At 33.9% G+C, this 13,524-nt stretch overlaps 1 protein-coding gene across 4 annotated transcripts in view; it reads left to right on the top strand.

Moving 5' to 3' along the window:
* PAPOLA (poly(A) polymerase alpha) overlaps window positions 1–13,524 on the top strand; it is a 57,866-nt gene that overhangs the window by 3,153 nt on the left and 41,189 nt on the right. For all 4 annotated transcript variants that reach the window (XM_016159847.2, XM_016159846.2, XM_036218302.1 and 1 more), the window contains exons 2-3: window positions 12,091–12,264; window positions 12,697–12,763. In XM_016159847.2, coding sequence (XP_016015333.1) covers window positions 12,091–12,264; window positions 12,697–12,763 — 241 coding nt within the window. The remainder of the gene's footprint in view (window positions 1–12,090; window positions 12,265–12,696; window positions 12,764–13,524) is intronic.

A 13,524-nucleotide genomic window follows, 5' to 3' on the forward strand; every position in this document is an offset into this window, starting at 1 on the left:
GTCATTGTATTTTTTCAATACACATACAGTTAAAAGTCCTTGATGAAGCAGTAAAAATGTTAATTTTATTAAATCTTGACTCTTAAGTTTGTCTTGCTGTGATAAAATGGTAAGTATACATAAAACTGTACACTAAAAAGTGGAATGGTTGTTTAGAGAAGAGCACATATGTGATGGGCTTATGAGCTAAACTAGTGTTTATGGAGATTTTTTTTTTCACTTGAAAGAACAAGTGATGAACTGTGGATATTCATACTCGACTGTTTAGTATTTACTTGAAAGTGAAGTGAACCTGTCTCTTTAAGGAAAATAACTGACAGTATTTGTGACCAGTGATAAATTTTGAGCTTTCAAGCACAAATCAGAATTTTAGGGAGCTCGTTTCTGCCATTGTGAGCTTGACAGCCTCCCAATTAAAAAAGTTCCTCATTAGATTGTTGATATTAATGAATATAGTTTTTATTGATAGTCTATAATAAATATATGTCAACATTTGGAAGATATGTGTAATTTAGTGGACCCACATTTTCCAAATCACCAATCATAATGTAATAAAATAATCCGTGGGTAAAAGGTACCTTTGAAGTGCAAGGTAGACTGATCGCTTTTAATGCAAGAATACAAAGTTTCTTGATCTGGTTTTAGCTTTCATACTGTAACTAATCTTAATGAAATGATCACTTGTGGAGTTTTGTTGTGGTATCAGAGATATCTACAATTATTTGAAAAGGCTATTAAAATATTCTTGTCCAGTTATAATAGTATGTCAGGTTTTATTCACATGTGTCTGCCAAAACAGCTTATTGAAAGGGATTGAGTGCAGACACAAATATGGGAATCCAGCTGCCTTTGATTAAGCCAGAATTAGAGATTTGCGAAAAACAATGCTATTCTTCTCACTACATTTCTGTTTGGGAAAACATTTATTTAAAAAATGTTATTTATGCTAACATGTAATGGATTTCTCGTTATTAAAATGAGTAAACATTAAAAAAATTCCCAGTTATAATTTCCAATGCAGTAAATACTGGCAGACATAAACCAGGTAAACAAAAGCTCTTTGGGGGTCCTCAATAAATTTTAAGAGTTATAAAGGAGTCCTAAAACCAAAAAGTTTGAGAACTGCTGCTGTAGAGTAACAGCTAACAGCTGCTCTAAGCTTCTCTTCCCAGTGGTGGTGTCAGTGCAGCATCTTAGGTGGCATCTATTTATTTATTTATTTATTTGCGCAGTCTGGAGGAGAGGACACATGTTACGAAGACATTTTTTTGTTGTTGTCAGTGAAAAACTGCATTTTCCCCCTTCTAATCTGAGAGATTTTGATTCTCAGATTTTAAGATTTAGAGATTTTTGTAATGAATTGCTTGCTGCTTAATAAATGTTGGTTATGGTTTTCATATGTGGCATTTTGCCTTAAGCATGTTTTCAGTTCACGCTTTTTCGTGGAGAAGTTGGGAGAGAAAGTATTAGAGTTGAGAAAGTTTATATGAGCTTACTCAGTTCTATTCCATGATAACTCTCCATTCCTTAGACAAAAAAGTCTTCTGGCTTGATAACATACAACTTTTAAAATGTTCTGTTTGATTCATCAGGACATTCCATTTTTTGGTAACTAAGCCCCCTTTAAGTTAACGTTACAATTAAATTTCACCTTCAGTTGCGCTTAGCTAGGCAAGTTTACAAAAGCTACTTTCAGGCAAAATGAGGCCATTTGGGTTCTTAGCTATTTCTCATCTTTGGTGGGGATGGGAGGCATGTCTTTTATTCTATATGTTCATTGTTTTTATCATTCATCAGCTTTTAAATAATTGCACAATCTCAGTTTATGATTCACGAAATCACAACTGTAGGAGGCATTAGTTCTCTTTAAAGTTGGTTAAATTGAGGTTCAAAGTAGTTAGTTACTTGGGGACAAGTTGTAGACTGGGCTTTAATTCAACTTTGGGTTCCATGTTCCATTCTCATTCTAATACTATACCATCTCCTGTTAATCTTGCTGGGAACTGTTTGATCAGCTCAGTCTTTTTACATGTCTTAAGTAGAATTAATTTTCAGTATCAAATTTTTGTGTGTAGGACATTTGAATCTCAGTTTTTTTGTTTGTTTGTTTGTTTTACTGGTAACATTTAGTATAGACTTAAAATATATATAAAGTATAACCTACTGTGGAACCTAAGATCTTAGTATATATTTTTAGTGACTTATTTAAAGTTGTGTACAAATTGACCAGTTATAGACTCCCATTTTGTGAGTGGAGTCTACAACTGTTTTTCTATAGAAAGTGTTTGTTTTTTAATCTTCGGTTTGCAGGTCTGTACAATTGTATAGCATTCTTATTTGTGGAAATTCAAGAGTTGGGGAAAGAAAAAATGTAGGAGTTTTTTGGATATCTCTACTTTCTCTTCTGTCACAGAATTGTCTTTCAAATTTGTATACCCTCTATATTTTGCCTAGAAACCAGCTTCTTGCATTTTATGGTAGTTTTTACAGTTTTGGGGTTAAGAATAGTTTTCCTATCATTTCGGTCATCAGAAACATTTACATTGTATTTATGGGAGTTACTGTGTGTAATATCATGATTTAATATATTTTTGACTATTTCTGATAAAGTTTTATACTTTTCCAAAATTTCCATTTTATTTACATTTTTTCATTTTCACGCATACTTGGCAAATTGATGCAGGACTGCTGCTATTTGGCAGTTTTTTTGTACTACATTTAGCCCCTCTTGAGAGAGAGCAAGGGGCAATTGGAAGTGCCCTTAGGAAGGAAGGAAAAATAACTTGGGTGTTGTTATACTTGAATAACAAATACCCTTTCCCTGCTTAATCAACCTTGCATTACCCAAGTTTGGCCTTGAGATTCATTGTAACTTATTCCCTTGGGCATAAACTATTAGTTCATCAATGTTTGAGCCTCTGCTGCTGCTTTCTTAATGTTGGCTGGATGATCCACCTGGAGTACGTGTTAGAAGAATATAGTTAGGTTCTAAATACATGTAATCGACTTACACAGAACACATATGGCAGACAAATTAGCCATCTCCTTAGAATAGTTTCTTAGCAAAAACATCGTTGGCTCTATGCTTAATTCTAAGCTATTAGCAAACTTAAAATGCTACACTTACTGTGAAAAGGAGATTTGTACTGTTTTTGCTAAGAATTAATGTTTCATGCACATTTATATACTTTAGAGAGATCCCTTATTTCTTTTCTGTCCAGTGTCCTTTTTTCCTGCTTAATCTGAATGGGCACATATGTTTTAGGTTGAAGATCTTTAAACAGCCAATTACAATGGTTAATTGTTACATTAAATAAGCTACTGTGATTTAGGTGATTGCTTCTAAAGAATATCAAGGAAGTTAAGCTTTCAGTTTTAGCGACGAAAACTATGAAGAAATGATAAAGTGTTTTCTGGTGGTTAGTAGCTATACATTTTGAGGAAATGTACCCTGTTAATACTATGGGCCACAACATATACCATATACCTAATACGAGGAGCAGGGATTTATCAGTAGTATGAGCATTAACTATTTGGAAAAACACCATTGATGAAACATTGTCCTTTCCTTTTCTATTACTCATCTGCCTAGACTGCACTCTTTCTCCTCCCCTTCCATTCAGAGTGCACACCTTGTTAACTTTTTCTTTTGGCAGAGCCTTGATTCTTTGTTTCTGTAATATGTATTTTAAGCTTTTACTTTGCAGTTATCTGCTCTTTAAGTATCTGAATCCCAGGCCAAAATCGAGACTCACTAAGAACAGAGACTGTCTTTGTATTCCTGATTTTAGCCTGGTTTTTCATACATATTTAGGAGTTCAGTAAATTTTAGCCTGAGTATTTATTATACTATACTTTTGGCAAAAATAAGTTAAATGAGCAAAAGGTGCTTTTAGGAAAATTGGTTTGATGATGTTTGAAAACCTTGGATACCTTAGTTTTCTGGAGCAATAAATAAAGCATGATTTCCTTTGTATTTGCTATTTGTAATCAGAGTATTGCACTGAAAAATCCATTTTTAAAGTCATTTTATTTCTTTAAAATAATGTGTCTGATTAGCATAAACTGAGTTTTTAGCCAGTAATTAAAAAGCTATTTATTATTTTAAATTGAGCATTTATTTGGTGTTCCTCAGCTAGGGAGTGATCTTAGGGGGTGATTTTAGCCTCCTATCACAAACTAAATTTAATGGTGAATAGTAGAATTAGAAGATTTTCAACTTTTGTTCGACATCATTAACATTTTTAAGAATAACGAATTGAAACAAAACTTTAAACTGTAAGTGAAATCCTCTCATCAGTTTACTTGGCGCGTGTCTGCACATATAGACATAATACACACATATTTTTAAAGATATAAGACTATAGTGCAAGATTTCGAGGCACTTCAGCTTTTATACATAGAGGTTATGTTTATAGTCAGGTACCTGTGTTTGTATCCTGGCCCTGTGAATTTAATTAAGCCTTTTCTTTTTCTCTCTTTAGTTTCTTTATCTGTGAAATAAGAGTTTTAATAGAGTTGTTAAGAACAGTTGGGAATAACGGAAACTGCTTCACACACTACTTGGAATATGCTGAGGTTTTACCAAATACTAGTTTTTATTATAGTTACAGTCTACAGCTTTTCATCTGACATCGTGGTCATCTTTCCATGCAACTACATATACTACCTCATTCTTTTTTATATCACATAGTATTATGTTGTAAGAATATAATGTAATTAACCAGTCCTATCTTAATGGATATTTAGGTAGTTTCCAGTTTGTTAGCGCATTGTATACTACGCTCCAGTGAACAACCTGAGGTAGCTTTTTGTATGATTCCTATGAAAAGGGTCAAATTACAGAACCTGTGGGAATAAGAGAGAGATTTATTCTCACGTGCCAAGCATGTTCCTTTATAGGGAATAACCCTGGGACAGACACTGCTCATTTCAAGCTTGTTGTTGCTGTACAGGATTTGGGGCCCGTTTATGACCTGTCTTCTAATACATTGTACCTCTCCCTGAGGAGTGCCTAGAAATTTGGGTTTATATTTAATATTTTATATCTCAAAATGTGAATTGAATAGGATTTGTCTTCTAACTTCAGGGCCTTCAGTGTGGGTCCTGTGTCCTAGTATATGTAAGAGAAACTGCAAAAGGAGAAGTTGCTAGACATTAACTTTAAAAATCGATATATGCATTTTTAATTTTGATGACTGTTGCTTGGTTGCTTTTTTAAATGATATACCAAGTTCACTTCCATTGTGAAGGGAAAGAGGGCTCATTTTTTAGACCATTGCCAACTTTGGAGATGCATAATATGTCTTTAATTTTTATCAGTTGTCCATCAACTTTTTCTTCAATCTGGCAGAAAATGGTTGTCTCACTTTGCTTCCCTGATTTATAGTGAATCTTTTTTTGGCGATTTAAGAGCTCTTTATGTGTTAAGAATATTTCAATTTTGCCATAGGTTACATCTGTTTTCCTCACATCACTTCCTTTATGATGTTTATGATGTTATTTTCACTATATAAAAGTTGGAGTTTTTTTATGTAGGCAAATCTGTTTTTGTGTATGGCTTTTCGGATTTGTATCTTGCTTAAATGCGGTTCTAAAGAAAGTTCTTTCTTTCAACATTTTGAAATAGATCTATAATTCTTAAATATTTGGAAATATGGCATCTGGAATTTAGATTTTACTTTGTATAACCAAAGCCATTTGCGTATTCCATACTTTCCTGACTGACTTGAAGTAGTTGTTGGTAATAATATATCCAAAGATTGATCGTTTTTTGATTATTTGGTTGTATCACCACTAAAATACAGTTCACGAATTATAGGAACCTACACTATTTGAGTTAGCTTTATAATTAATGTACCAAATAGTTCTTGATATTTCATAATGTACATATTGGTTAAGTTGGATGCCTCAATTTTTGAAACAAATATCAAGCTATATAATAAGCAGCCTACAATCTTAATCTAATTTTACAAAAACGTTGCTGTTCTTTCTGTGTACCTAAATATTTATCCTAATTAGAATCAGGTCTTGGACAACCTAGTGTGGGGAAAGGACAAAGCTTTTTTTGAGTATTGAAAACTTTCTATGTTTGAAAAACTCTTCAGTGTTACAGATGTGATAATTTTTAAATTCTTACTTTCCTACCCAACTTAGAGAAGAGTATAATAAGTTCTTATATCACATTGAGTTCAGAGCAAAATTTGTAGACAGAGTTTTGAATGTCAGTACCTGAAGTCATGGAGTTTTTAAGGAGGCTGTGTTTTTAGGAAGATTCGCTTGATAGCACTGTGGATGGTGGACTGGCGCGGCAAGAGGGTAGAAGGAAGGAATGGAACCAAAATTCCAGGAGTCAGAATTGGAGTAGTTGGAATGGAATTGTTACATGGAATGTTGTTAAAATTAAAAAAAAAAAAATTAAAAGAAAACATGGGCATGTTTGAGCTTTGCCCTGATGAAAATATTTTAAATATTGTAAAAAAACAAAAACAAAAACAAAAAAAAAACCACCCATATTCTGAGGGAGAGAAGTTGGAAAATATTTAACACTGTGCCCTTATGTCTCTGCTTCCCACAGAAGTGGAATGGGGGACGAGTATTTGGCTGTCATTGGGGATTTTGAGAGTGAGCAAAATTTGTATATGTACTGAATGTGTAGGTATATAAATCTTACTTTGATCCAGGAAGGATTAAGACTTTAAAGAATGCTTTAGTCACTTGTTAAAAACTAGCAAGATGTTTGCAATAAAAGTGAATGAAAAGGAAGAATAAGGATAGAGATATAAAACAGGAAGAAATTAGGGTACTAAAATAGTTCTTACAGTAATACAGTGGTATTTGGATTTTTGTAGAGAACTTTCTGGATTGCCACCAGTTTTACTCTAAGAATTCAGGCAGTATCCTAAGGGTAAATACAAATCATGTTTATGGGATGAAAATAAATCAGTTGCTCAGGAAAAGCACAAGTGTTCTTGATACTGAATCCCAGAAATTTATTGAGTCACACATGCTGGAGCTCTATATCTGGTTTGTTTTTCCCCTCATTGTTTCACATAACTGTAGAAGTTTTATTTTTAAAATAGAACAATGTCTGAAGAAAACTAAATACTCTACAAAATGTCTCTAGAAAGTGATAGACATAGGCAAGTGTCTAATGTATTAGTTCCAGAAAGTGAGGAAGAGCTTTACACTCTTGAGATCGACAGCTCTCTGATACACGGTTCCAGGAGAGAATAAAGCAGAATCCTTCAAATTACCCAATTTGGAGTGTGTGTATTTTTGTTAGAAACAGAACAGCAACATAAAGATCCTTAAATTGTTTTATCGCTCCACTTAATTTCTAACATTAACATTAAATGGAAAAACTTCCTCCATTTAAAGTACAATCATGGTTAATGTTTCTACTGGGACACTGGAAATTCAAAGCATCTGGCAGCCTGGAATTCCAAGCCCTGCTACTTAGCTAAGATTAAGCCATTTTTATTGGAGGCACAGGTTTCTTGTAACTTTCAAAACATGTATTTGTTTCTTTCCTTTGGTTGTGATTTATTTTTAATTATTTGATACATGTTCTCACTTGAATTAACATGCTCTATATGTATACTTGAATTAGATATATGTTCTACAGGTACACGTATGAATATACGTTGTATATATCCTTTCTTGAATTAGATAGGATAAATGTGGTTTTATATATGATGTGACTACATTTTGAATAAAGTAAGTAAAAATTTGTGACTTGCATTTATATGATTAGTTTCCCCGTCAAAAGGTTAACATGGAAACTGATGTAGATGGCACCATTTCTCAAATTAGGGTGAACAAGTTTGGTGTGTATTTAGAAACCTGAGTCATTCTTACTATTCTGGTAATATAGTTGAAGTAGATGGGCTTTTACAAGTTTTTTTTTTTTTTTTTTTTTTGGTGACAGTGAAAAATGCATATCTGAGAGAGGAAAAAATGAGAAATATAAGCGAGGACTCTTAACCCCACAGAGAATGGGTACTCATTTTGTTGTTAATCTAAACTCAACTGGTAAATAATTTAACCCCTTTAGAAAGTAAAAGAATGTAGAAAAACATATTACTTGCTCAGAACAAACAAAAACAAAACAAATAGAGGTTTATTACTCAAAATTAGGAAACTTGCTAGAGCAAAGAGGTCTGTCTCCCTGTGCATGCCTAAGTCAATGAGACGAGTACAGGTTTTGCATCAAAGAAAGTAAGGGTTTATTTTAGAGACTTGGAAGTCCCTGAGATATAGGGGAGATCCCTCTCAAAAACCTCTCCCCGTGTGACTCCAGGGAATAGATTATATAGGGGAAAAATCCTTAGTCATGGAAACTAAGGGATCATGGGCTACCGATTGGAGGCGGCTGGGGTAATTGATCTGGTACTAGAATCAGCTATGGCATCATCATTCCTTCTGGTTCTGGGGTTGGTGGAGCTGTTCTGCCTTTGTGGACCTGGGGCTGAAACACACCTAAAACCAGACATTATCCTTAGTTGAAGGAAAACTTACTGTCCTTATGATCAGAGACCTGAGGCTTTATTCTTAAAAGATTTGACACTGGCTGGACCTTTATGTCCTAAGGTTTAATGTTTGAGGGAGTGGGCATACAAAGGTGGAAGGATAAGGGTGGGGAAAAAAGCAAGTGAGTCACAATGCCATTATCTAGGCACAACTAGCTCGCATCAAAGAAAAAGCCGTAAGCAAAATCTGGGTACCGTTATGAGTCCTCCCTTTCTTTTGATCATTCCTCAGACTTGAGGGAATAGGAGCAATGACCACTCTGGCTACTGTCTTACATCCAGTTGAAAATATTCTTTAGTTCCAGGTTTACCATGAATACTCTTAACCATGTTTGCTTTTTCTCTGGGAGCCCTGCCTTCAGTATCGAAGATCACATATTTAGTAAAAAAGGTAGTCTCTTAATAGAAAACACAGTTTGATAAAGATTATTGATATACTCTATCCTGTAATCACAAACATGGCCTTCCTTTTCAGAGGGTAGCCGGAAGACTGTCAAATGGGTCTTTCTCACAACTTGTAGCTAGATAGGCTTCTTCATGATTCTTTTTATCCAACTTTCAACTTCCCAGAAGTGTTAATGTAGGTGTAGCATAGTGTGTTAGCTACTGTATAGACATCTTGTTTCGCCAGCGAGTAATTTAAAGGATCCTCATTTCTAGGACCCCCGTGCCAAAGACTCTGAGGTGGTCTGATGGAGTCTTCGAGCTTGAGCAGTAGAACAAGCCGAATGGCTGACTGTATAGGTTAACTTCCATAATATTAGGTATTTAATAAAAGATATGTCTTTGAAAACAAAAGAAAACCAAGGTTAATAATCAGCAAATTATAAACCATCTTCTGAGTTTGTAAGGCTGTCAAGATTTCTAGATGTAAGGCTAGAGGCATCTTTTGTAGTTTGAAATGTCCCTGATGATGTCATCAAGTGCTAAGGTAAACTTCCTGCGTGGCTTACATTGCATCAGTCACTGAGATTGTTTAACCATGAGCTGTCGTGGCAGTTTTATAGATTTTATATCAAGTTGTTCATCTTTAGCTTGTGTGGCTTTGGGGGAAAAAAGAGGCAGTTTTAGTCCTCAGTGATTCCTAGTCCAAAGATTAGGAGAAAAGTTGGAAATATGTTGGAGAATCATAGGCCGATATTAGAGGAAACCAGAACTCAGGATCCAGTCCAATTTACAAGTCGAAAACAATACAAAACATAAAAGACAATGAACAGTACTAGAATTCCACAAAGATACCGTTTCTAATGAAACATGTATTCTCTCTAATCGTCCCTTTGTTCTAGTAACAAAAACATGAATTCACTTTACACTTTGAAAGCTCTTCTTGCTTGAACCAAGTCTGGGTAGAATGAACTTTACCCTCGTTTTCATTTCTGGGTCTACTCAAGTTAAAAAAATCATTTATACAAGTATTCATAATCCTGAGGTGGTCATGAAAGGTCATAGTTTCCTTGGAGAAACTCATGAAACAGTGAACAATACAGGAAAATGTAATTAATTTAGGATATTTGGTAAGTGTACTTTTTTTCTTCATTTAATTCCAGTTTGTCTGAAAGAAGTAGAGTATGGTGTCAAGGAGCAGTCTGAAATGACTAGGCAGTTTTGAAGGCCATTTTTTTTTATGTCAGTTTTATGGAACCTGATAACTTTTGATGGATGAAAATATCTTAACTCAGATATTATGAATGCACTTGCACTTAATTTGTATGTTTTAACTAGAGGAGATGCATAAATTTGAAAAGAAGAACATTAATATAAGGTAGTCTTTAGATAGTGCTTAGTGCTCATGTGGATCCCCAGCTCTGTGAATTAACATCATAGCCTTGTGTAGCTATGCAATTTAGATTAAAGGAATAGGGGGAAGTGATCTGACATGAATTAACTGCTGTAAGAGATAATAAACCTAATATTTATTTAGTAAATGTTACTGTAAGGTCTGTGTTTAAAATTGAGGCAATGCAAAACTAGACCAGGAAACATTGATTAGATGGTATGAATAGTCCAGTGGCTGATGAGTAAGAAGCAGTATGGACTACCTGACATTCTTAGGTCTCTATTGATACCAGAAAACAAAATGTAAAACACAGTCCAGCAGTCACAATATTAAACCAGAACCCAGGGGATAGGTATAGTAAATGCATAATGGGACTTACCTGCATAGGGTTCTTGGATTTGGCATGTTATTGCTTAAGTAGATAATTGCACTTTTACCCTTTTCTCGTTTGGGGTGGGGAAAAAAGCTCGCTGCTAGCATTAATTTAACATCAGGCGTAGGAATGCCATGTTTTCTAGGATTTGACATTCTCAGCGATTGAGAATTACTATATTTTGTAAATGGAAATACCACTACTAAAAACAGAGTGCTGTAAGTAGAATGGTGTCATTTGTTTCCAAAGACTATTGGTATGCTAGAGCGATGGGAAAATAATAGTAAAAGCAAGATATTTCATGGCAGACTTTGGGGATAAGGTTAGGGTTGTAATCTGTGAGTTATCTCGGGGTAAACACGATAGTCACAAGCGCTGCCAGCAAGTATTCTTGCGGCAAATGGGAAATGGGTTAATTTAAAAAAGAAAAGTGTATTTAGAACTTAAAAAAGAAAAAGGAGAGAATATGTAAAATAGACACTTAATTTCTTAAGGAACAGAATTTGGGAGATGTAACTGATCCAGATGTTAGGTTCTTCCCTTAGTTCCTACCTGGTCTTGTCTGTTCTTTGGCTTGTTAGTTGTAAAATAATAATTGTGCTACTTATCTTTAGAATCCTTGTCCACTAACTTAAAAAGTTAATTATTGTAATAGAGTGGATAAAAACGAAGAATTGTTTTAACCAGAAAACAAGTCAAATTAATTTCCTGAAGTCTTTAAAGCATGCCATGCCTGTACACCAGTTATATTAAAATCCTCTTGATTGTAAAAATCTAAATTTCTCTTAAAATGGAAAAAACTTTCAGACTAGCATCATCGTTGAAGTGTAAATCTCTTACTAAAAATCTCTAACAAGCTTAGTCTGAATACAATTCTTCCTTCCCCCCGAATTATGTTTGTTATGTTTGTCATATGCTCTATGATCGGAGTTTTAGTCATTGTGAGTCAGACGTTAAGTTACATTTTGGGAATCTCTTATTTGGTAAATAAGATTTTTTTTTTTTTTTTTTTTTTTTTTAGTATGTTTATCATTGCTTTAGAAATAACAGTGTAACAGGTTTTTGGCTCCTTTTCAAAAAGTAAAATTTTCTCAGTTCACTTTTATTCTAGATTGCATTTTCTCCAATAGTATATTTGATCTGGATTCTTATAGTTTTAGGTATTTGGGTAGTGATAAAGTTGAATCCTTGGAGTGGGAGGAGAAATGGTATTTTCATTTAGTCACTTGCTTTTGGTTACTTTTTTTTGTAATACATGTAAAATGTCTTTTCAAAGTAAAGTTTTGGGGTATGGCAGGGCACCAACTATGTTTAGAAATGCATTTTACTGAAGCAGTTTTTCTAGTCATGCTTATTTGTTTCAAATTATAGAAATTTTTGGCAGTAACTTTATCCAATTCCATTTGTAGTCCAGTTACAACGCAGGGATCACAGCAAACACAGCCGCCACAGAAGCACTATGGCATTACCTCTCCTATCAGCTTAGCAGCCCCCAAGGAGACTGATTGCCTGCTCACACAGAAGCTAATTGAGACTCTGAAGCCCTTTGGGGTTTTTGAAGAAGAAGAGGAACTGCAGCGCAGGTAAGTGTGTGTGTGTGTGTGTGTGTGTGTGTGTGTGTGTGTGTGTATACATAAACATATATACATATAATAAACACAGTAAGCTAATTTTGAGGCATTCTCTACTTAGAAAATTAGAATTCTGCCAAATCTATGTCTGTTTCAGATAAGATTGGTACTTAGAAAAGCCTTTTCTTACGTAAGAGTTCTATTCCCTTAATTTTGTTTGATGCTTTGGTTATTATAGTACAGAATTGTCAAGAGAAAGGGGAATGCTTTACTCAGCTAAAGGAATGCCTACGCAGTGTAACAGTGCCTATGATAGCTAAGTACTATATACTTTCTGATAACTTAAAAACTTTAAAATTTAGGAAGCCACCTCTTGAAAACTTTTTCATTTTAATAAGTAATTTGGAATAACAACTTCATTATTGATATTTGCTCTATCAACAGGATTTTAATTTTGGGAAAATTAAATAACCTTGTAAAAGAGTGGATACGAGAAATCAGTGAAAGCAAGGTAAGGTGACTTATTTGTACATGAAATAATTTGCCAACTGAACATAGCAACAATCATTGCCGGTTGATAACCTGTCATGTCTAACTTGTTCTTATCTGAGTAGGTTTAGAATCTTTAACGCAGAGTCCATTTTAGACCATTGATAACATAATTTATATTTGTTTCAAAAGCAGGAAAAACAACAATTCAGTGATTTTTATAAGTACTTTTTGGTTACAGCATTTCAAAGCTGAAACTCAGTAATTACTTGGTACTCTATTGAAATAGTAAATATTTCTCTGGAAAGGTGATTTAAAAATGTATATTAGAGAATCTTGTGACCTTTTAAGAAATCTTACAATAATGAGTGTTTTTTAGATTTTCAGGAATTAGACTCTCAAAGTAACTTATCTATTTAGTTTTTTATAATATTCTTAGTTCCTAATACTTAATTATTAAAAGTCATACACACAACTGCTGAATTCATAACTGGGCTTCTGGTAAAGGATAATGTATTCTTCGAATTATGTATGGAATTCATTTGACCCATTTTTAAAAATTCCCCAAATTGTATTGATTTTTCCAAAGTAGTACAGAATGCATATTTAATCTAAAATACAGCTGAAAAATTGACGGAAAGAACCAAGTGTAGACAAAACTCTGAGAGGATATCAGCATAGAAGAAAAGTCTTTTGTTTTTTAGTCAAGCATATATATATTTGTAAAACAGTGTATATGTATTTCAGGTAATTGATTAAAACTAATTTTGCAGTGGCAGTATT

Source organism: Rousettus aegyptiacus, unplaced genomic scaffold (genome assembly GCF_014176215.1).
Source record: "Rousettus aegyptiacus isolate mRouAeg1 unplaced genomic scaffold, mRouAeg1.p scaffold_m13_p_3, whole genome shotgun sequence".
NCBI classification, from domain to species: Eukaryota; Metazoa; Chordata; class Mammalia; order Chiroptera; family Pteropodidae; genus Rousettus; species Rousettus aegyptiacus.